General features: G+C 35.6%; 2 protein-coding genes across 2 annotated transcripts in view; both read left to right on the top strand.

Moving 5' to 3' along the window:
* RP1 (RP1 axonemal microtubule associated) overlaps positions 1-23,024 on the top strand; it is a 194,967-nt gene that overhangs the window by 17,679 nt on the left and 154,264 nt on the right. Inside the window, exons 3-4 of the mRNA XM_068188719.1 lie at positions 10,004-10,654; positions 12,018-12,189. Coding sequence (XP_068044820.1) covers positions 10,016-10,654; positions 12,018-12,189 — 811 coding nt within the window. The 5' untranslated portion in view covers positions 10,004-10,015. The remainder of the gene's footprint in view (positions 1-10,003; positions 10,655-12,017; positions 12,190-23,024) is intronic.
* Positions 14,982-21,812, top strand: LOC137473041 (oxygen-regulated protein 1-like). Its single transcript, XM_068188698.1, has one exon. It carries the CDS (start codon positions 14,987-14,989, stop codon positions 20,522-20,524), a length of 5,538 nt encoding a protein of 1,845 aa, XP_068044799.1. The 5' UTR covers positions 14,982-14,986; the 3' UTR covers positions 20,525-21,812.

Raw genomic sequence — 23,024 nt, 5'->3', positions numbered from 1 at the left:
TCCTGTGCCTCAGTTTCTGCCTGTTGCCTCTTCTATTGGTTGATGCCACTGAGAAGAGCCTGACTCAAACTAACAGTTGATGGGAGAAAGAAGGATTGTTTTTTTGCCTTAAGTGAAAAATAATAATAGTAAGAGGAAGGAAGCTTAAAAACATGTCAACTTTCTGCTGCAGTGGAGCAGCAGAAACAGGAACCTTATAAACCTGTATTGACAGCCAGGTCTTTCCATCACTGACCTCACCTCAGTTTTTAATGATAGGTGATACATTGTCTTCTAGATGAACTCATCTGCTTTTTCTTGGCTTTGTGGTATTTTATCACTGAAGGAACACCACAAGGATCAGTCTGATGAACAAATCCTTTCAATTAAATGGAAAATGGACAGATCCTTTCCATTAAAAGTTATATGTACTGGGTTTTATCTGTGTCAGGCACTGAGTAGATGATTTGACTAAATTTGCTTAAGAAATAGAAAAAAAAGGTAGTCGGTCATATATTCTTTAACTTGGCCAATGCATACTTTTCTTTTTTTAAAAAAATAAAATTCTTAATATTTTCTCTAGTCTAATGTCAGTGTCTCACATGATGAAACTTTGAGTAGTCTTTCTTATTGAAAGACATTTACTGAAAGAATGTGGAAACAGCAATGATACTTCTTACTCTGTGCTCGTGTATTCATCTCACAGACTTCCTACTAGCAAATATTTTTATGGCTTTTGGTAATTTAATTATAACTTGATTAAAAATTAAGAACTTCAATACAAAAATATTTTATTGAATAAAAATGCATAATTTTGCTAGTGAACATTTAATTAAAATGAAGTAGTAAGTTTTGTTCATGTGTGATTTTTAGGCAATATTACTGTGTGTAGAAAAATTGCATTGAAAATATATGGGGCTTGATTTACACAAGGGAAAAACATTGATATAGAGAGAATTAAAGGTGATAACAGGTAATATGATTTGATTATTTTTGGAGGAGATGAACATTGCCTTTCTATTTTTTATTGAGTATATATTAAAAAATCTTTATCAAGCTAATGTAATTTTTTAGTATTATTTGAGATTAGAAACAAGCACTATGACAAAATTACAACACAGAAATAGGGGCTGGACATCTTCATAAAAAACCAAACATGGATCTAATTGGCTAAAAATTATATATATATGTATAAGATCCTTTGGTAAAACACCAGTTCTGCATATGTGGGAGTTTAGAGGAATGTAGTTCTAAACCAAAATAAAATGAAAGGGAGACAACAGGTCTGGGAATTTACAAGAAAGACACCAGAAAATGACTATTTAATCTAAAAGATATAAAAATAACTGAAGATATTTGAGTAGAGCTTCTCTTTGTGTGTAGGTGTCTGTGTATCTGCACATACCTAGCTAGACATAAACATGCATATGCAGAAATATCTACTTAAAATGTTTGTATGTAAGTGAGACTAAGTGCAGAAATGGCAAAACCAGGTCTCTTGGAGAGCTACAGTAACAGAAGTGATGACTGACTTCAGCTTTAAAACTCAGTTTGGGAATCCTGGGCTGATACTAGGAATATATATTTGGTTCCATTTTTTACACCTAATGCTGCAAGTGTGACAGCCAAAGAAAAGTCAGTGGTAATTGTATTTTCTGAGACCTTCTTGCTTGTGCCTACAGTTAACACAACTGAGGTGTTGGGTTGTTTCTTCCAGGCACACTCAGATTTGAGTTGGATATTTTGGCTTCTGAATCGTGGGCTGATACAGAGCCTTTAGATGAGGGGTCTATACTTGACACTATTTTTATGTCTGTGTCTGTCAAAGAGATGGGTATTGAAACCAAGGCTTAAAATTAGGTGTGTCTTGCCACTGGGCATTTGTACCTGTGAAGTCTGTTGTGGAATTAGATGTGGTGCACCCATCAGTCTGTTCTTATACACAGCCTAGACAGGAGGAGGAGCACTGAGCTGGTTCACTGACTCGCAGGCTTAGACATATGGACTTAAATCCCTGCTCTAAATCAGGCACTGAACTGGATCTCTGGAGTAGAAAGATCCCTTTGACTACTAGCCAGAGGAATAGAGGACAGCAACAGCTGGCTGCCTAGGCTGTGAGAGGAGATGGTCAGATTTCCTCAGGCAAGATTGGCAAAGCAGTGATGAGCTGTGCATTGCACCAAAGATAAGACATTAAGCAGCTTAGAGTTGTCAGAGCTGGAATAGTTGTACACGTGCCCAGTGAAGTTGTACTGTTAGCAATTTGGGAGCCTCAGGAGCCTGGGCATCTATAGAAGTAGGCAGCAGATGTTTGAAGATGTAATTTTTTACTTTAAAAATTTTTATTTTAGTTTTGTAGGAGGCAAAACTGTAAAATATATAAGCCATTAAGGAAATAAGACCAGATCCCAGCAAAAGGTTTTATGATGCCTTCCAGAAGGAACCAAAAGGTTCCCTCATAGTCACTTCTTTAGTTTATGCTTCACAATGTCTCCACAAAATAGGGAAGTTGGCAAGGCCATTCCATGGAATTTCAGGTAGACAAACTGAGGCAAATGGCAAGGTAAGGTGATAACTTGATCAAGGAACTCATGTGCTGCCTGCTTAATTCTTTTCTTTTGCCATGCTCTTTGGGAGATGCAAAGAATAATAGTTATAAATCAACAGATTGTTAAGAAACACAAAGAAGGTAAAAAATCATAAAAATGAGATTGTGGGACAAGCCTAGCTGCCTTAATAAGTGAAATTTTCAGTAAAACATTAAGATTTTATGACCAATACAGTAAGAAATCAATCTTTAATGTTGATAGCACTGATTAGATTTGCAGTTAGTTGTAACATGACTTTTTTACAAATCATGATGTGTTAAGGATAGTACACAGGCAACTGCATTATTACTTTGGTGAAAGGGCTGCGAGGGTCATGAAAGCAAATATTCAAGGAAGAAAAGAAATTTTTAAAATGTAAAATAGGAAAACTAGAGATATGGAAAAATTTCTAGTCCCTTTTTGTCCTGTTTAAAGAATTTGAGAAGCTTTATAGGCATTTACATATCAGTGCAATGACTTGTCTAAATGTAATGTAAACAAATAAAATGCAGTCTAGGATGATTCTTTTTTCAGATGTTCACACAGAAAAAAAATGAGAGCATGGTTGACCCTTCCCTTCAGTTAGTGTACACTACAGAGCAGAAGGTAAGTGTAGATGGTTCAGTACATCTGAGGCAAGAAAATAAGGAAAACTAATCTGGGAATTGTTATGCATTTAAATCTGAGATAGGCTATACATACCAGAATTAAATTCTAGCTCACTTAAAGATGATGGGTTAATTTGTACTTCTGGAAGGCCTGACATTTCCCAGAGGAATCTGTCTACTGAACACAAATGTATTCAGATTTGAGTTAAATGTAGTAGTGGTCAAAAACCAGAACAACTCAAACAGGAGTTTTTCAGTTCAGCTAACCATTCAGGCAGCGTTCTCCTAAAAGCAGAGCTCTGGTTTATTTTGTTTTGTTTTCCTCCCCAGAGGCATAATTTTTTTCCTCATTCTGCATCCTCAGCTGTTGGTTATCAAATCTCTGTTGGAGAATTTAATGAATAAAAGTCTGTGAGGATTAACTTGATAAGAAGTTCATGTATATCAAACAGTAAATTCTGTTGTAATGTGATGGTTCAAAATCTTATCAGTAGTAACATATTAATAGTGCCACATTTTTTGGAAAGCTTTGCTGGAAAGGATGTAAACAGGCTGGACACACTGAAGGGGACTTAACCCAGGCCCCTGCTTCTAATGTGATAATTTCCTTTTTTAGCTTGATAGCAGTTTCCTAGTTCCATACCTTACTGAGTAGTCCAGTTAAAAAAAAAACAAAACAAAACAAAAAAAAAAAAAAAAAAAAAAAAAACCCAAAAAAACCCAAAAAAACTGAAAAACCAAAAAAAAACCCCAAAAATAGAACTTGGAAATACAAGGCACATTATCAGTATTTTCTTGGGGCATGAGATCAACAGCAATAGTTTAACTGGTGTAGCAATTGCCCTTTCTAAAGAAGTGACTGACTCTTGAATGATAAAAATACTCAAATGTTCACTGCTGCTCCATATGGCTCTGACTTAAACAAAGGCTGTCCTTCAAGGGCTGTAGGATTGCCTGGCAGGGAAGTCCTCATTGCACACATGGCCCTGACCCTGCTCCCACTCAGGATAATGCTGCAGAAAAGGCTGCTTATGTTTCTCAACCTGGGATACTGATTATCTGCTAATGAAAAAAGAATGTATCAGCAAGCATGCAAATGTAATTGCTAACATACTTTTGCTTTCTTAGGCATCATTTTCAGATTGTATTTAGGTACTTGTAACATTTAATCAGTTCAGTTACTGAAGCAAAGTCTGTAGAAAAGGAGGAGTAATTGGTCAAAAATCAGGAAGCGTAGTGATAAAAATATTTGTTACAATTATTTTGATGCTGTATTTTTCTGGTCTCATACAAAGAACTTTGGAGTCAGAAACTTTTGACTTTGAAGACTTCCATTAGAGCTTTGGTTCAGCCCAGGCTGGGCTGAACTCAGCAGGTCATGTGCTTCCTTAGGGTGCTGGACTTAGATCTTTTGCCTCATAGAATGCTGTTGCAGGCTAATGGCAGGCACTGGACCTTGAACTGGCTGTGTCTCTTCCAGTGCCTTCCTAGAAGAAAACCTTTGGGAAAAAATAGGAAAATTCCCACTGATGCCTGCAGTCATGAGAGTAGGTCCTTTTTACTTATCTGGCACTATGTTCACAAAGAGCCAAACACGAGCTTTCTTCTTTTTTGCTTCTTTTCAGTGAGAGACGAGATCTCTCACAGAAACTTAGTGACAGTCTCACAGTGATATGGTCGTAATTCCAGTTATTTCCCAGTCAATAACACTTAAAAAAATAGGACCAAGAGGGATATGGAGTTCAGGTTAAGTGCAATATTTAGTATTAGAACCTAGAACTAAAGATGTTTTGGGGATAAATAGGCTTGTCATTTAAAAGTGAGACTGACAGCAACTCAGAAAAATTGTAAACGTGCTTGCCATTACAATTTTAATCAGTGATATGTTTTCTCATGTGGCCTAATTTTGCTTGCTTCTATTTTCTGGACTAATTTTGTATTCCCCAATTTTTTTTTTCCAAAAGGTTTATATACAAAGAGCAACAGTTATCCAGATATTAAGGCTAAATTGTTATTGCAAAATTTTAGTAATTCCATGGACGTCAGCCAAGCTGCCCACATGAGTGGATGAAAGGTGTTTCTGTGTCAATGCTGATTGCTTTAGGACAGTGATAATTTTTTTTTGTGGCTTGTGAGCTTTAAGCCTGGATAAAGCATAATTCTATTGATGCTATTTTTACTATAAAGTTGATGATTTCTTCTATCTTTTCAGAATATGTGAAGTATTTGTAGTACAAGAATGAATGCAGTGGGCCTTTAAGCTACATATGTCTGGACAGAAGCTTTGCAAGCCTTTTGAAGTCTTAGAGAAATAAGAGGCATTTATACTGTCAAATGGTGACACTTAATTGTCATCTTCACCAGGTCCCAGCAGTATGATCTCTTGAGTCCCCAGTCCTAGTGGTACGCGGAAGCCACTGATGGATTAGCTGTTTATTGAAAGTGGCTTTGCATGCACTGGAAAGTTAATGAGGGTAGCAACGATGTTTTAAATCCTACACTGTAGGGATATCCAACCCAATATAAATTCCTGCTATAAGCAGTATAGTTTTAAGACATCAGAATAGAATTTGCACTTTTTCATCTTCTGAGCAAGCATAAACAACAGAATACTGACAAGAATACAAGTATATTAGCTAAAATAGATTAAGGACCTAAATTATTATATTAATATATTATGTTAAAAATCAATGTTTATAGCAAAATATCTGTGCAAAATTATAATTTAATCTTTATTTGTACCTATGTATCTCATGAAAGTGGAACTGAAGTGGTATTTTGCAACTAATATAAATGTTGAATTCTCTACTAAGGAGACTAGTTAAAAACTCATTACAGCATGCAGTGGTAGTGTTTACTGAGCAGTGTTTTTGTTACTGTTCTACACAGCTAGTTTTGAGAGCTTGGTGTAATCCTGATTAAGCAAAGAAGCTCCAAATCAGATTATACATCTGGTGGCAATTAGATGGAACAGTCCCCACCTGGGAACATAGTATTTCCACTGGGGAAAAAAAAATAGTCCACATTCCATGGCATAACTAAAATACAGTTAAACATAATTCTCCTATCTCTTCCTGAACTATATTCACACACATTCAAAGTCATGGCCTTTTTTCCAACATGTAGAAATAAAGAATGTCTCATGGACAACAAAACTCCTTTGGACTGTCATGTTTTACTAACTATTGTTAGAGAAACTGTGGAACTATTTTCACTGAGTTATCTGAATAGAGAAAAATATGGGAGAATCTTTAGCACAAAGAGAATCAACTTGAGGAATTGAATGAACAAAAGCAAGAATTAGTGGTAGCTAATAATTGGAGATAGTTAATAAATAGTCTCAGAAGGTGAGTGGTAGAAACTCCATTTTTAACTTATTAACATTTTTTATCACTAAAAAATTTAGTTTGAATGATAAGCCTACTCTGACAAGAAGGTAGATTAGATAACTCTCATTCCCCGCCCACATTTTTATTTTATGTGGTTATGTGACTCTCTTGAGCAGTCTAAGTTAATATAAAATTATACAAATGAAATATTTAATAGGTAAATAGTGTTTTAATATTAGAGGACTTGCTGGATGAGATGTTAGACATTCTGCTCTGAACAGTGGCTGTCTGTGGTGAACCTGGTCTGGTGATTCACATTAGCTGAGATTAAGCAAGTGGATTATGATGTTTTTCCTGGCTGAGCATACTTGTAATAAGACTAAGAATGTTGTTTCGTGTGGCATAGACAGCCACATGTACAATTTATAAATCTCTGAAAACAAGCTATAGTCTCTTTTATTTACATAGGACTGTGGGTGAGTATGATAAAATCATTATGCAATGCTTATCAGCTCTATGGCATTGAGGGTATTCTTATGTATTTAGAACAAAGTGTTCCACTTAGTGTCTACAGAATTTAGATTTGTGCATAAATGTTGTGGTGGTTTTGTTTATAGAACTCAGGGAAAAGATTAAATTCTGATTTCTGTTTGATTTTATTGGAGAATAAATTTCTCAACATTTTAGTTGCCAAAGTATTTTAATAGACATCCTATTTCATGTAATATCAGCTATTTCTCAATTTTAGAATAATATCATGTAAGCATGAAATTATATCATTTAAGTATGAAAATAGTATGCTTATGATGAAATTAAGGTATTTTGTGGTGTCCTGTAATATGAAAAAGTAACTTCCATTATAAGTTGATTGTTCATCGTTGAAATGTTTTTTATTTGTAAAAGGTAATTTTAAGGAAAAGGTAATTATAAGGTATCTAAAACAGGCAGAAGCATTTTTGCTATTAAAATTAATTCTAGAATCATGGTATGCCAAATAAAAGCTTATCATCCATTTTGATAAGGAAAACTTATTTTTCTTAGTTTTGTACATCCAATTATTTTGTGTTTACACTGAAAGTCGTCTTTTTTCTTTATTGATACGTATATACCCTCTTTGTCTTGGATTTCAGTACTTCCACAGTGTCAAGACTAAGTATAATAATTAGCTTTATGTAAAATCTCTTGCATTTCTCTTTCAAATGCTGATGCTTATGTAACTGAATGTTTTCCATAAGCACAAATATCTAGAACAGCCTCTGAGACTCTAATTCTAAACTGATTAATGTCAGTTGTCTCATGAGAAAATCCACCTATTTTATCTTGTGTAAGAGTGAATAATCAAATCACACAGTTAGATGCAATTCCACTCAATTACACAAAGTATAAGAAGTACAGTAGAGAGTAGCTGAGGAGCTGTATCTGCTCGTTTCTCTCTCTGGCCATTGTTGACCAGAGATCTCTGCCCCAGAGATCCTGGACTCATACTCCACTCTTGGCCAGCTGAAATAGAGTAACATGACATTCAGTTCACTCAAGAACTTCTGTCATTGCTGCTTTCACTTGAGTAGAACATGTGTTCTGCAAAGAGAATAGGAAAGTTTGTGTTGCAGCTAGCAACAAAAATGCCCTTATAGATTTCCTCTAGGCAGATCCAGCTAAGCAGAATGACGCACGCAGCATGAAATGTCCGGTTCAAATTGTGTCCCTAGTCTAAACTCACCAATCAACCTCTCAATATAGAATTATAGAGAAAATTTACTCAGCTAATGAGTAGATCTGCCCAAAAAGATGAACAACTGTAGGTCTCAGTGGTTTCAGTTGAAATGGAGTTCCTCCCTCCTACAGAAAGTAAGCCAGTTCAGTAGCTGGGTTGTATAAGCTGCTGCAGCCAACCTTGAAATTTTCTTCTTGCTTATTCCTTAATGAAACACTTTTTTCTTTTTTATTTTTTAAGCTTTTAAATTTGATTTCTTTATTTTAAATTGAATTGTGATTATGCAAATCAGTCTTTGAGTACATCATTGTAGTGCAGACCTGTTGGGCTATTTTTTAGTTTTAGCACTTAGAGGAGCATATTTTACAGGATAAATGATGTCTTATAAGGAGACATTTCTTCCTGTGTTCTGATCAATGTTCAAATAATTAACTCCTAGTGAAGGCAAAATACCTGAGCTGAAGCAGTGCATTATTGCACTGCAGCTGAAGCATTATCGGAAAAGCTGTAAGAACACAGTAAGATAAAATCTGATAAAATATGATTTTATTTGAACCTTCACTGTCTTGAAACATAGCAGCTTCTTATAAATTTCAGAACTGATATATGCAGTATTAAAATAATCAGCATTCTGTTTTCCATAGCTTCATTAAAAAATACATGGTAGTCAGAGATTGTTCCATTACTCAATATGGCAGCTATATTAAGATTACATCATCAGAGAATTTAATTTATTTTGATGATAAGTGTTCCCTGAGGTTGCTATGTAGCTTTTCAGTAAAAGTCTACTAAAACTGTTTCCTTGAGGCTAATTAGTTGAAAGTTTTTACCCTGTGTTCCAGTGAAAGCAAACCAATCATTAAGACAGTTATTTTAGTCACTTAAAGGGTTGTCATTACAGTATCTATATTTAGATTGGATTAAAATGGAAAGACTGGTGCTCTCTTTACAAGCATGAAGACTATCAATATGGTTGTCAAACATAATTTGTTGTTTATAAGACCAGTATTTAAATGTTTTAATTTCAAGGCTACTTCTTCTGAAGATTACCTGAATTTTTTGTGTCTTTTTGAGGGACTTAAGGGCTTTTCTTTTACTAAAAATGCCTTATTTTGACAGTAGTTTTTTCTTCTCAGTATAAATATGATTGTTGTAGTAGATATGTATTGTGAGACAGAAAACTTGTAATAGATAAGGAAATAATATGTCAATTTATGATAAAACTTCACTCTAACACGTATTTTGGGTCTTATTATGGTATAGAATACAGTTCTGTAAATCAGGAGGCTTTTCTCTGACTTCCATGGTTTTGCCTTGATATGAAACTAGTATATAAGATCAGACTGAATTGCATTGTCTTTCAGTTTAGCTATTTTGGACTTAAAAAAAGCTTCTACCAAAGCACAGATTTCTCCCTCCTAGTAAGGACTTTTCTTAAATATCTTAAATATGAAATGTCATTAGCTTCATACTCAAGAAAGGATGGACTGAAAAACCACTTCCTTCTAAGAAAAAGCCTTTTGTACCAAAATGATAAGAGATTTGAAATTACATTGGAGAGTTTTGGGAATACTTGCAAGTAGAGCTATGCTAACTTAATCTGACAGTATTGGAGTCTTTGTGGAATTTAGTGATAACAGCTTGAATCCATTTAAATCCAATGATTTTTGGCACAACACACTGCTGTTGGTTTCTCATAAATCCTCTTCCTGTACCTTTCAAAATGTAGACCGTATTTTTACTAGTCACAGAGAAAGTTTTACATCCATCTTCTCTTTCTTCCAGATTGCTGTCAAAATGAGTGAAACACCTTCAAGCAGTTACTCAGCGAATCATCCAAACTCCTCTGAGAGTGAGCAGAGTTTATCCACGCGCCACTTCAATGTTACTGAACCTGTTGTGGCAAAACGGATTTGTTTCTATAAAAGTGGAGATCCCCAGTTTAATGGAATCAAAATGGTAGTTAATAGCAGGTCTTACAAGACATTTGATGCCTTGCTGGATAGTTTGTCCAAACGGGTCCCGTTACCTTTTGGAGTAAGGAATATTAGCACACCAAGAGGGAGACACAGCATCACTAATTTGGAGGATCTGGAAGATGGAAAATCCTATATTTGCTCCCATCAGAGGAAAATGAAGCCCATCAACCTGGAACAGGCCAGCAAAAAGCCACTGCCCTGGCAGATCAGCAGGCCTGTCAGCGCTCGTCGTCGAGCTGTGCAATTAGCAAGGCAGAATGAAGATGGGTTTGGCCATCGAGAAAGCAGAATAACAACTCCCAAAAAGATGCTTGTTTTCAAAAATGGGGATGTAAGACTTAGGCGCACCATAATTTTGGGAAAGAAAAATACACAAACATTTGAGGCCTTTCTGGATTATATGAGTGAGTTAATGCAATATCCAGTTGCAAAGCTCTATACCACTGATGGCAGAAAGGTGAGAAAAAGGACGAGTACTGACATTTATTTTGTGATTTATTCTAGATTATTTTAAATAAAAAAGAAGTTATATCCATGATTGAAACATGGTCCTGATGTATGATCTGATGTGCTAAATTTAATCTGTTTACTTTCCATGCTTTTTACCCCTTCAGAAGGGCTACCAACTTGGAGGAAATATACTGGAATCTTGGGAACAGAGAGAAGTTAGTGAGGACACATTTCATTTTAAGCAAAAAAGAAAAAAAACTTTATTTTTTCTTACTCAGGCCTCTTTGAAGCATGCTTCCAATTGTATACTTTTATCCATTTACACAAAACCTTCTTTTAGTCTTAATGCTGTTTATCCTGGATTTTTAATGTTTTAGAACATGATAAATAGCATCAAATGTCCACAGGTACATTTATCATTGCACAAATGCAGAGTGATTTGCCAATGACTTGGAACTCTGACACCCAATTGCCTATTATAGTTTTAAACCATGGACTATGTTCTGTATCTCTAAACTCAGATGGTGCAGTGCTAATAATTCAGATTTTAGTCTTGCGTGCTGTTTGTATAATTTTATCTCAGTGCTTTTCCTGTCTGTTGTTTAACCACAGAAAGACACTTATGGTTACACTTAGCAGGTATCTAGAAAGAGAAATCTGTGCAGAACTCAAAGAGTTCATAAGAAATCTCCTGTTTACCTTTCACTTATTGAAATTGTATATTAGGTTGGGAAACTGTTGATACTACCTACAAGTTAGTGAAGTACAGTTTGTAAGCATTAATTTGCAATGTATTTTGGAACATACATTCAAAATTGTCAGACAAGGCTCTGACCATTTTGTTCCAGTCAGATCTGCTTTGAGTGGAAGGTTAGACTACATGACCTCTAGAGGTCTTTTCCAAAGTATAATGCTCTGTGATGGTGTCCTACATCCTTTGTGGAAGTGTGAGTCAACTGTTTGTGCTGTATTCTGAATTTTTCCTCCATGTCTTCATATGTATACCTACCTCCAAATGCATATTCATGTTTCATGACCATGAACAGTCACTGTGCAACAATGGAACAAAATTACATGCGTAAACACTTAAATTGTAAGAAAATTTTGATCTGAATCCAAGTTGCTGCTTGAAGTAATTATCCAATATATTTATATAACAAGATATATCCTCACAGAAATAGGAATTGCCTTATAGGAATTGAAAAATTAATTCCCTGCTGTGATACATATTTAATAGATATTTAATAGTCTGCTGCAAATGAATGTAGAGACTAAGGAGCAAAGATATTAAAGCTTGAAAGGGATGAATCTCTTACATTATTTTTTGGTGGTTACTAAGGCAGAGAATTTAATGTTACTTTTTTTTCCAGGTTCCTAATCTTCAGGCCTTGATATTGTGCTCTGGAACTGTAGTCGCAGCAGGGAGAGAGCCTTTTAAACCAAGCAATTATGAATCACTTGGGTATTTGCGACCTGCAAAACCCCTTGGAATTAAAAATCGTGTGTATCCAACAGCCAATGCCAAGTCAGAAAGTGAAAAGAGTAAGTTATTTGAATTAATTTGTGTTTTATTAATTTGTTTATCTCTCTCAGCATAAGACATAAACAGTGACAATCTTACTAGGATCAAGGATATTCAGAAAGGCCAGTTGAAACTGTCTATATCTGGAGTGACTCCTCTATAAGCTTATGAAAGATCAAAGTGTTACTTTTCTTTTTAAAATGCAAGTTTCTGCTAAGTACTCAGCTAGTATGCATATTTTGTTTCTGATAGACTTACTTAGAACATGGATGAAAATTTATGAGTATATTTCACTTTAATTCACTTGATTGCCATTGTTATTAATTTTTTAGTGTCAGAATTAATAACAACAGTGGTAAAAGTAAAACCTCAGGCTACTTCAGGCTCTCATTGAATTGCTTGGGCAAAACTTTTGTTCAGTTTTCAGAACTTAACAAGTGGAGATTTGGCTTGTCATGACTTACTCTTCTTCTCTTGTCACATGCTCCACATAAATAGGAAAACTGGTATAGCATCCATCCACTCACAAATTCATCATGTTTTTGAAGCTGCTTTTGCCTAAACAAAGTGTTATTCATTCCTATATCCTCATGGCTGTTATATATATATTTTTAATAAGGTTGGGAAAAGATACACAAATATGTACTTTCTCTTTGATTACTCATGGAGTTGCTCCCCTGATAAGAGCAGGAAGAGTGTGAAGTGGCAGTGGATGATGAAGAACATGAGGAGCTCTTGCAGAGAGGCCAGGCTAGATGAATAGCCTAAGGGAAACGAAATGCTGCAGTACCAGAGCTTTAAGTCCTGTGGGAATTCCTGACATGAGAGCATCCTGTAGGGCTGAGGTGCTGTGTCCAGGAACTTCCTTAATCCAGAGGTACTCTCTACTCTTGCTACAGCTTCATGCTGTACTGGAGAACCCAGGGAACACTAATTGTAACTGTATTGGGACTTGCCGCAGTAACCCTGACAGTGTCATGGAGCACTTTAATATATGACATTTGATTTCCATTTGCTTGAGGGAGTTCCATTCACATTCCTTGCACTTTATTATCTCCCCACCAAGATATTAATTTTAGTTTTTTTCAGCCTTCATGTACTTTGACTGCACAGCTTGAGACCTGTTTGCAGAGCATAACTAATGAGTCAAGAGAGAATGAATAAGAACATTTTGAGAATGAAAGTTCTGCAGAAACAAAAATCCTAGTCAGATTCTGCTTTGAGAGAAAGACTGAGCCTTGCAATTGTAGAAAAACTGAGTTGTTGAATCTGATTATCTCCTGCTTCTAATTCTTAGTCAACAGCAATCACAGAAGGAGGGAGATAAAAAAACCCTGTTTTTGTCTTTAACCTGAGAATTTAAAAAATTATCAGGTGTAGGAGATATCATTGATGATATGAAACCATGGAAAATGAAATTTCAGCATCTTTGTTCCAATTCCATTTCCTGAGACAGAGAAGGTGAGATTTTTACTTTGTGAAGCATAAGTTCTGGTCTGTGTTAGAAGAACTAGTACAAACCTCTGTTTCTTATTTAGTTCATTGTAAAGCATATGCTTGAGAAGCTTGCAAGGCCATTTGCCTGAAGTTATAGACATGTTTCTATAAAGGTAATATATTACTGGAAAAGTCTTGACGTGACACCACTTAAAAAACCAAACAAACTTAAATTCAAGAAATGTAGATGAGTTAATATTACATGTGTTAAAATGCTTTTTGCAAGTGAAACCTGTTTATTAAGTGGTGGATTATATATATATTTAGATATCAGTAGCAATTGTTCATACCTTTGTGTGGGTGTACCCGCACTGTTTCCCTTGCACATGCAGAAGACCTTGGAAGACAGCAAAACTTTATTCTTATCTCATGTTCTTTTAGCTCTCAACTCTTCAGTGACAACTATGAGGGAGAGATGAGAAAAAATTTTTAAAAGACCCAAGTTATTGCAGAGTAATCAGAACATATTGTGGGAATATATATTGTGTATACTAACACATTTTGTGCCACATTCAAAAATCACTGAAGTCTAGAAGTATATATAAAGGTGTTCCAGAATGTCATGATTTAAGTTCAGATTTTACAAGGAGTTCAAGAACTTCAATGTTTACTTCTTTATAGAAGGTCAGAGGATTGGATATGAACTCTTTCCTCATGTGTCCATGACATTACAAAGAATAGTTACTCATGTACTGTAGATTGTTAGATTAAGCCCAAGGACATACGTATTGACCTTGACTGACATGTTTTAGTACTAACTGTAAGAACTAATTGGAAGTGATATATTAATGATTACTAAAGCATGAAGAGGAAGTAAAGCTGGTGGCTTGAAGCCCAAAGAAGTGGGCACCTATGAATCCCCCGAAAAGCTCAAGGCAGCCTCAGCTCTCAACTAAGTATAAAATGAGTAAAGTAAAAGACTGCACTTTTTAACATAAAAAGCATTATCTTTTTAGGCTTTGGAGCTTCAAACAAGACTGTAGTTCTGGCATTAGAAAGAACTTATTGGAAAATTAAAATAAGTGGACAAGCATTTAAATGCTTAATTCTTTATTAAGACTTTCTTGTATTTTTTTCTCTGAAAACTTCATAGATGAATAGTAAGACTACACATTTTTTCTGTACTTTCTAATGCAAAATAAATAATGACACACTTCATTAGCATCTTTAATACTAATTTTTCTCCTTTCTTCTTTTCATTTGTTGCCTGTCCGCTGTCTCATCATCTGGATCCTTATCCATGATATTTGTCTGCTCTACTTTCTGTCTACTGAATGAATCTGTGTTCTTTCAATGTAATTATTGGTAGTGAGAGCTCAAATGGACTCTAGCTCAAGATCTCAGATATTCTCAGTTTCTTCTGATAAAGGATCCAGCAATGACAACAACTCAAATGATAACAACTCAGAGTCTTCCTATGCTCTTGACAGCCATAATGGGATAGGAGGAAATCGGTCAGTTATTGGTGAAGACTTATCTGTGGCACAGTATCAAGATGACATTGAAAAATCTGTTCACGTTAATCAAGATGGCAGCATCACAGTGGAAATGAAAGTTCGATTCAAAATTAAAGAGGAAGAAACCATTAAGTGGACAACCACCGTAAGTCGTGCTGGACTTTCTGATGACAAAAATATCTCCATTTGCAATTCTTCTGCAATGAATGTGGAAGACTGCTCATCCAATGTAAATACATCAGACTGTATAAATCCAGAAGAGGCTCCATTTTTAAAGAGCTGCAATAAAGAAGGGGAAGACTCATTACAGCAAACCAATGAGGAAGTGTCAGAAAAAGAATCAGAATCTGATTTGAAAACTGCTGATTGTAATGTCTCTGAGAAGAATAATTCTGCAGGGTTAGATGTAAGCAATGTACCCAAGGAAAATATTAAGCCTCGCTTTTATAGGCCTCCCACCCCTGGGCCAAGGCGTGTTAGACAAAAGAAAGCAGTAGTTGAAAGTGTCACCTTGGTATCTGAGAAAGAGGTTCAAGAGAAGACAATAGGACAGTTTTCCTACAGTGAGGAAATAGAGAATGGAGAAAAAACATCTGAGTATTGCATGGTAGCGCATTCAAGCAGAAAAAAATCAAGTGTCAGTAATCCAAATTTTAATGAGATGAGTGAAAATGGTTTATTAAAGCTGTCTTCAGAAAATATAAAGGAAGAAATGCTTTTTAAAGTAAGCCACAAAAGTAGTGAGATAATAGAAACCACAAATAAGAAGATATTAGAATTGCCTCATGAGGATGAATTGGCACAGAACATATTGGAGAAATCAGCTGTGGGACAAGGTGCATACAGTAGTTTAGTGTCAGCCTCCAAAGCTAACATCAGTGGTTTCATGCCATCGTCAAAAACTTATCAGACAGCTAGACCTGGTACAGCAGATCACATCCACAAGTCATGTGATATTAAACAAATAAAAAGGTCAGTGAGTTCTTTCATTACATATTCAGAATTATGTCAGTCAAAAGAAGAAATAAAATGCCAAGCTGCTGATTTAGTAGATGTTTCTCAAGATTTAGTGCATTCAGCCAGTGCTGGACATAACCAGATGAAAATGATGGCGCCTCCACGTAGTAAGAGTCCTACTGAGAAAGTAAATCGAACAACTGGATTCTTTCCTACTGCTACTGAAAGCGAGACTCAAATCAGTGCCACAACTGACTCTGTGATGACAACACCCATTGAGAATAACCAGCCTGCATCATCCCTCACCAAAAAGAAGAAGAAGAAAAGAAAATCATCTAGCTTTATAGAGCAAGGTACATATGAAAGTCAAAAGCATCAAGAAATTTCAGGGATAATTAGAAGTGAGGGACTGCATATCACACAGGATTCCACTACAGACGCTATGGATAAATATTCTGAAATGCCTCAGAAAAAAGGATCTGAATATTTTGTAAAAAACAATGATGGGTCTGCCAATTCAGACAAAACCATACATCCTGAAGGTGAGTTCAGTTGCCAGGATTCGGTGGAACAAAATGGATCATCATCATCTAATAAAAGAAAAAGAAGTAATAACAAGAAGTTAGCCAAGTTAAAATTGAAGCCAGGTAAAAAAAGCAGTATCATTTCATCTGTAAAGAGTGAAGATGGTCTAATGACAGCTGATTCAAACAATGAATTTGAACACAGTCAGGATATGCTTAATACTGAGAAAGAAGGCACACATCTTATGACCAGTTCTTTAAAACAGACCCCTAACTCTTCAAAGCCATTGTCAGAAGTGCCAAAAAATCTTAACTTTGAAAAAGAAAAGAATAATTTGGAACATTTTCAATCAAAGAAAGAGAAAAAACAAAATATGAAGAAAAATCTAGGTAAAGGTGTAAATAAGAAAAATATGTTAGAGAGTGCCATTACACTAGAGGCTCTAAACCAGGAGGGTTTTCAAGAGAAGATTGTTGAGCATTCATGTGAAAACTACGTCCAAACTTGGCTGAAAAATTCATTCTCAAACTCTGTCTTACCTCCTATAAAGAAAAGAGAAGGGACTGTAGAGAATAGCAATGCCTGTTCTTCTCCTAAAGAAAATACTGATGCCTCTATAGAAAAAGAAGCTAGATTTAGCACAAATAATGTGCATATAACTGGAAAAACACATCTACTTGAAGATAATCTAACAAAAAAACCATTAAAGCCTATTGGTAAAGTGAGAATTTCAGAAGACTCAGCCAGAGATTCAGATGAAAGACAAACTGACTATTTGATTCATTCTAAGACATCTGTACTAGAAGAAGCCAAGTATTTACTAAAGTCGGAATTTCATCAGGATAGTAAGCTGCATTTGTTTCATGAAGCACATGACAATGATAAAAAGATGGCAGAAGTTGATATTCAAGTTACCAACCTATGTCAAATAAAAAGATCTGAAGTTGCTGTTCAAGCTGACTGCACAATTGTTAATGAGAAAATTGGAATTGAAGTTCAGAATAATTGCATGTCTAGCATGTTGCTGCATGAACTTCAATCAGCTTTGCTTGGTCTGCAGAAAGGACATAGTGGATGCATTGGAAAATCTTGCAGGTTTTCGGATCTTTCTCCTGCAGCTTTTGGTTCTTCCTCCAATGCCCTCCTAGCTTGGCTACTTTTACTGAATCTGAGAGAGAGTTTGATTGGGACAATCACAGATGATATGCAAAAAAATGCCTGTAGCTGTTTTGAAATATTTACACAGTTAAAATGTCTGAAACAAACTGCAGCTATAGATCAAGCTGATGAGCTGAAGGCTGTCTTCTCACATCTCCAACAATCAACAGAAAATAACTTATTACACTTTAGGAAGGAACTTGAAAAGCAATGCTCCATGCATGAGAATATGCCCACGTCTGAAATTCCTAATGATACACATTTGCATGAACATGAAGAATCAGTTGAGCCTTGTAGTGCAATGGACAACGTCAATTCTGAAGAAGCTCTAAAATTAACTGGGGAATCAGAAATCTGTTTTGATATAGAGAGGGATCTTTGTAAAGAAAAAGAGACTTTAGACATGACTGCTCACAAAACAAAATTAGATGGTCTATATGCCAATACTGATTCAAATACCTGTAGCCTTCCATCAGCTGTAGAGACACCAGAAAGAAAAGAAGAAATACCTGGTAGCCTATATGAAAAAGCTCAAGATACATCATTCATTAATGAAGAGTCAGAATCTTCAGTAGAACCTAACTCTACAGTTCATAGCATAACTTCTAATGATAACAATTGTATTTTAGATCAGGATACCTCTGAGTTAGAAGGTGAAAAAGGCATTGTACCTCTAAGTACTGATAAAAGTGATAAAAGTGAAGATGAGGATGTTGATCCAGAGTCAGCAGATATTGACAAAACACCAAAACACCAACTTACACTAGATGCTGAAACCTCTGTAGAATATAATAATGAGGATTATTCTGTACAGGGTGACAAAGAAGATGCAGAAATATCCGAGGAAACCTCTGAGAGGTTATCTACAGTCTCTCCATTATCATTTCGTTATGAATCAAAGCAAATTACAGAATGTGACATGGCCAAAGAAGAACAGAAATTGCAAGTAGAAGAACTGGAGAATAAAATGTGTTCTGACACCTCTCAATTAAAAAAATGCTTAAAAAGTCCTGCTACTTCAGACTGGTCAGATTACAGACCAGATACTGAAGAGAGTGATAATAACTTTAGGGCATCCAGTGACTTGACCAATGAAAGTGGGGAGGAAGCACTTGAAAAACATTATAATACTGGCTATGTAAAGAGAACTATTGAAAGACTCTATGGCAAGACAGAAGCTTCATTTAAGCCCGACTTTCACAAAGAATTTCCTTATATGTCAAAAGTATTTCAAGCAGATACTGAAGGATTCCACTCTGCAGTGGGAGAAAAAATAATTTATTTTTCTCAAGAATCTATGTCTTGTTCTGCAGAGAAATTGTCGCACTCCTCATTATCATCACAAGAATATCCAGTCAAAGTAAAAAAAGATGACAATATATCAAGAAGAGAAAATACTCCTTTACCAACACCACAATCTACTCTTAACAGAGAAGAGACAAGTTATACTAATGACTGTTTAGGGGAATCTCCAAATCAACATTGTCAACCTATCATTCAGGCTAGTGAAGATGAAGGAATATTGATAGATAAAGGCAAATGGCTTCTGAAAGAAAATCATTTGATAAGAAGATCACCACCTGAACGGAGTGGAATGTATGGTAATTTGGATACAACATCAATTGAAAGTGATGAAGTCCCATACTCTCACTTTGGCAACCTGGATCAGTACCCCACCCTTGATGAGATCCCTTCTTCAGAACTTGAAGACATGGTAAAACCCCCTGAAAATTTTTGCAGCTACTTCAATATGCCTCATAATAGTGATTCAGACCCCTTGCAGGATGAGTCAAATACAAAAGGCAAACCTAGTCGCAATGGTAAGATCCTTCCTGCACCAAACAAAGACAAGACCAATCCATCAACCATGGTAGGTTCTACTTCCACACAGGCTGACACCAATTTTCCAGCCTTTTCATCTGTAGAATTTAGATTGCCTGATAACAAGGTGCATCCATTGGAAAAGCCTTCAAATGCTGTACCCATACAGTCTCAGCCAACAAATGTTAGTAATGTTGATAGAAGTGCTCTTCGTGAAGAAGATTCTCTGGATAGACTCCATGCGATATGTGGCCAACATTGTCCAATACTGATGGTAACAGTAACACCAATTAATGAGGAACAGAGAGGATATGCCTACCAAAAGGCATCTGATATTGAGAACCAGCTGGGTTCATATTTGTTGGCCAAAAAGAGCAAACATTTAGAATGGTCAGGTCAAGACCTGACAGACAAGAATAATCATGTGACTTTGAAGAATAACTCTATCAATAAGATTGTCAGTAATATCTTTAATAGGTTTTATGCTGATAACACCTTAGATTTTATTAGTAATTTTGGGACACTTGCATCCTCAACTTTGAAAGACACAAATATTTTAGGGGAGTTACATATTACAGAGAATATGAATGCAAACCCCATGGAAGCCAGAAATTGTCAAAATAGTGTATCCAAACATATACCCAGTGATCTTATCACAGGCACAAATACTGAGCTACCCAATGGAAAGGCATGTCAAACCTTAACAATAAATTTAATTTATATTGTTGGAGAAAAATGTTCTCCCATGTTGACAGATCCAGAAGAAAGCTGTCATTCTGAAATATTTCTGAGGTGTGACACTTCCTTAAATAGCATTGAACGTAAAGCCTCTGAAAATCTGAAAAACAAAAATGCCTTTCCTACAGAAGAAGACAAAGAAGAAGTAGTTTGCTCTTCTACAATGAAAAGTGGGAACAGTAAAGATGAGAAAGACTTGTAATAAAGATCTTGGAATTTCCATTACATTATATTAGTGAAAACATCTTTAGAAAAAAAAAATCACATAATAAAACTGCTGAACGGTGCAACCAATAAAACTCCCAGTGTGAATAACTAGATAAAAATAAGTCACAATTGTATACCAATGATGACAATGATGAAATACAAATATTAATTAAATTTTTATGGGACCCACCATACGAAGAAAAGTTGTTCTTCTAAGGCAATGATTTCTTGGCTAGGAAACAATTTTTCCATGAAATATGAACTGTTAAGAGGTAGTTGCATACCAATCATCTGATATTAGAGAAATGATGGCTGCTTTTTTCAGCTGAAAACTGAAATTTGTAATACATGCCCAAGTTTTAAGATAAGATTTTTATATTCCAGGACATTTGGGAAGGAGATTGAAAACTGCCTTTCAGTAGAACTGCTTTTCCCAGAAGAAAATCAACTGATAAGTTTAATTTAAAATGAAAAGTAGGAAATACTATTCAAATGCTGTAATACAATAACAAGTAGGAAACAGAAGTCATGTTAATTTTATCTAGATGTACATTATAAAATTGCTGTTTGAGATTTTAGAGGCCAGCTGTAGAACATGTATGTGAGTAGATAGATTTTTCCATGTAGGATCATCCAGACACCAAATAAGGAGGCCTCTTTTACTCAGAGGACACTAGAAAAGGAGCATATTTAGGAACTGAGAATGCAGACTGTTTGTCAATGGACTTCCTGACTGCTCTTGCCATATTTCCTTCTGAGACAGCACCACTTACTCTTTAAATTGTTCTATGTACACTGAAAGTTTTAGTTGTGTGTTCTAACTTAATCTCTCTCTGTACTTTAGAGATTGTATTAGTGGTTTTGTTTTGGGGTTTTTTGTTTGTTTGATTTTTTTTTGGCAAATATGTTGTATTTTGAGAATCCAAGGCATATGCAATATGTTCTAGGATCTTTCAATCTATTGTTAGAGTTATTTTGGGTACTTGTTTACAGCATTTTTTAATACTGCATGTACGTAGTAAGCACCTATATATGGTTTACAATTTTCAGCAAATGATGTAACACATGAAATTGGAAAATATTTAAGGTATATTGTGGTTAGGGAGAGTGTTTCGGTTTTTTGGTTAGATTTTAATTCCTAATACTGCACAGTACTCCTCTTCATTGTTAATGAAGTGAGAGATATACCTGACAAAAGAAGGTGCTGCTTTTCAGGTAGAGAATGGCCATTCTGTACTCTTGAAGACTCTGTCTAGAATAACTAGCATGTACATGCTGTGATAAGCCCTGGGTCACGATCCTTTGGTTATCCAGACTGGGGACCTAATAAAAGGCTGATGCAAATTCCTCTTGGCCCAGAGGCCAAGATTGTGTCTGTGTGGGACAGAAGGCACGTGGAAGGGAAGTAGAAGTTGGATGTGAAGCAAAAAGAATTTGTAGCACAGGTAGGAAACCTAGAAGCACTCCTCAGTTTTTTTAGAAATCCAGTGGCTGATATATTTCCCCCTAAATAAAAGATATATTTCTGTTGTTTGAAGCGGTGTATACTATGTAATAAAATAATAACTCTAAAGCAAGATGTATTGTATAATATATTTTACGCCAGATAGCTGTGTATTTCCTATGCTGCCCTTGCTTCTGACATTCTTCTGTCCTTCTCCACTTCTTTTGGTGTCCTCCTCCACATGTTTAGAACTGCTCCAAGTGAAGAGTCTCAATGGTATTTTTTCATCCCTTTACATGTTGATACAGAAATAAAACCTTTGTTTGAAAAATGCAACTCAAAATTGCTAGAATATATCTGAATGTCATACAACATTCTGTGCTGTAAATAATGTCTAAATTATAGGTAAATTAACAGTTATATATGTCTCCATCACTCACAGTCTTTCTGCTGGATTCACAGCACTCTGTGCTGCATTCACAACACCTCAGTGTTTCCAGATCAAGGTTCAGGAGTCTTTAATCAGGTCTTTATTACTGAGTTATTGAGGGTTACTGAGCAAACTAAGCACTGGAAACATAAGATGTGAGGTACTCCCTCAGGATACAATTAGCAGAGATCACAGCAAGTGGTAAAATGAATATTAACTGAAAGACTTGGTTTTGATTTCTGTTAACTGAAAGAGAAGGAATAAAATGGTCACCTCAGAGCAGGACAAAAGGTTGACAGTGAGATGTACCATACTGTCATAGGGTTTATATATTCATTAGTGGTACAGCGAAGATCAGAGAATTGTGGAATTATTTAGTTTAGAAAAGATCTCTGAGTCCAACCATTAACCCAGAATTGCAAAGTCCACCATTTCCCCAGGTGCCATATCCCCAGGTGCCATATCTACACATCTTCTGAATACCTTCAGGGTTGGTGACTCAACTGCTGGACAGCCTCCAATGCTTGACAACCCTTTCAGTGAAGTAATTTTTCCTATCCAATCTGAAATCAAATCTAAACCCTCCCTGGTGCAATTTGAAGCAAAAATAGAGAATATCAA

Source organism: Anomalospiza imberbis, chromosome 1, assembly GCF_031753505.1.
Source record: "Anomalospiza imberbis isolate Cuckoo-Finch-1a 21T00152 chromosome 1, ASM3175350v1, whole genome shotgun sequence".
Lineage (NCBI taxonomy): Eukaryota > Metazoa > Chordata > Aves > Passeriformes > Viduidae > Anomalospiza > Anomalospiza imberbis.
Note: the sequence above shows the minus strand (reverse complement) of the source record. Positions and strands in the feature narration are given on the sequence as shown.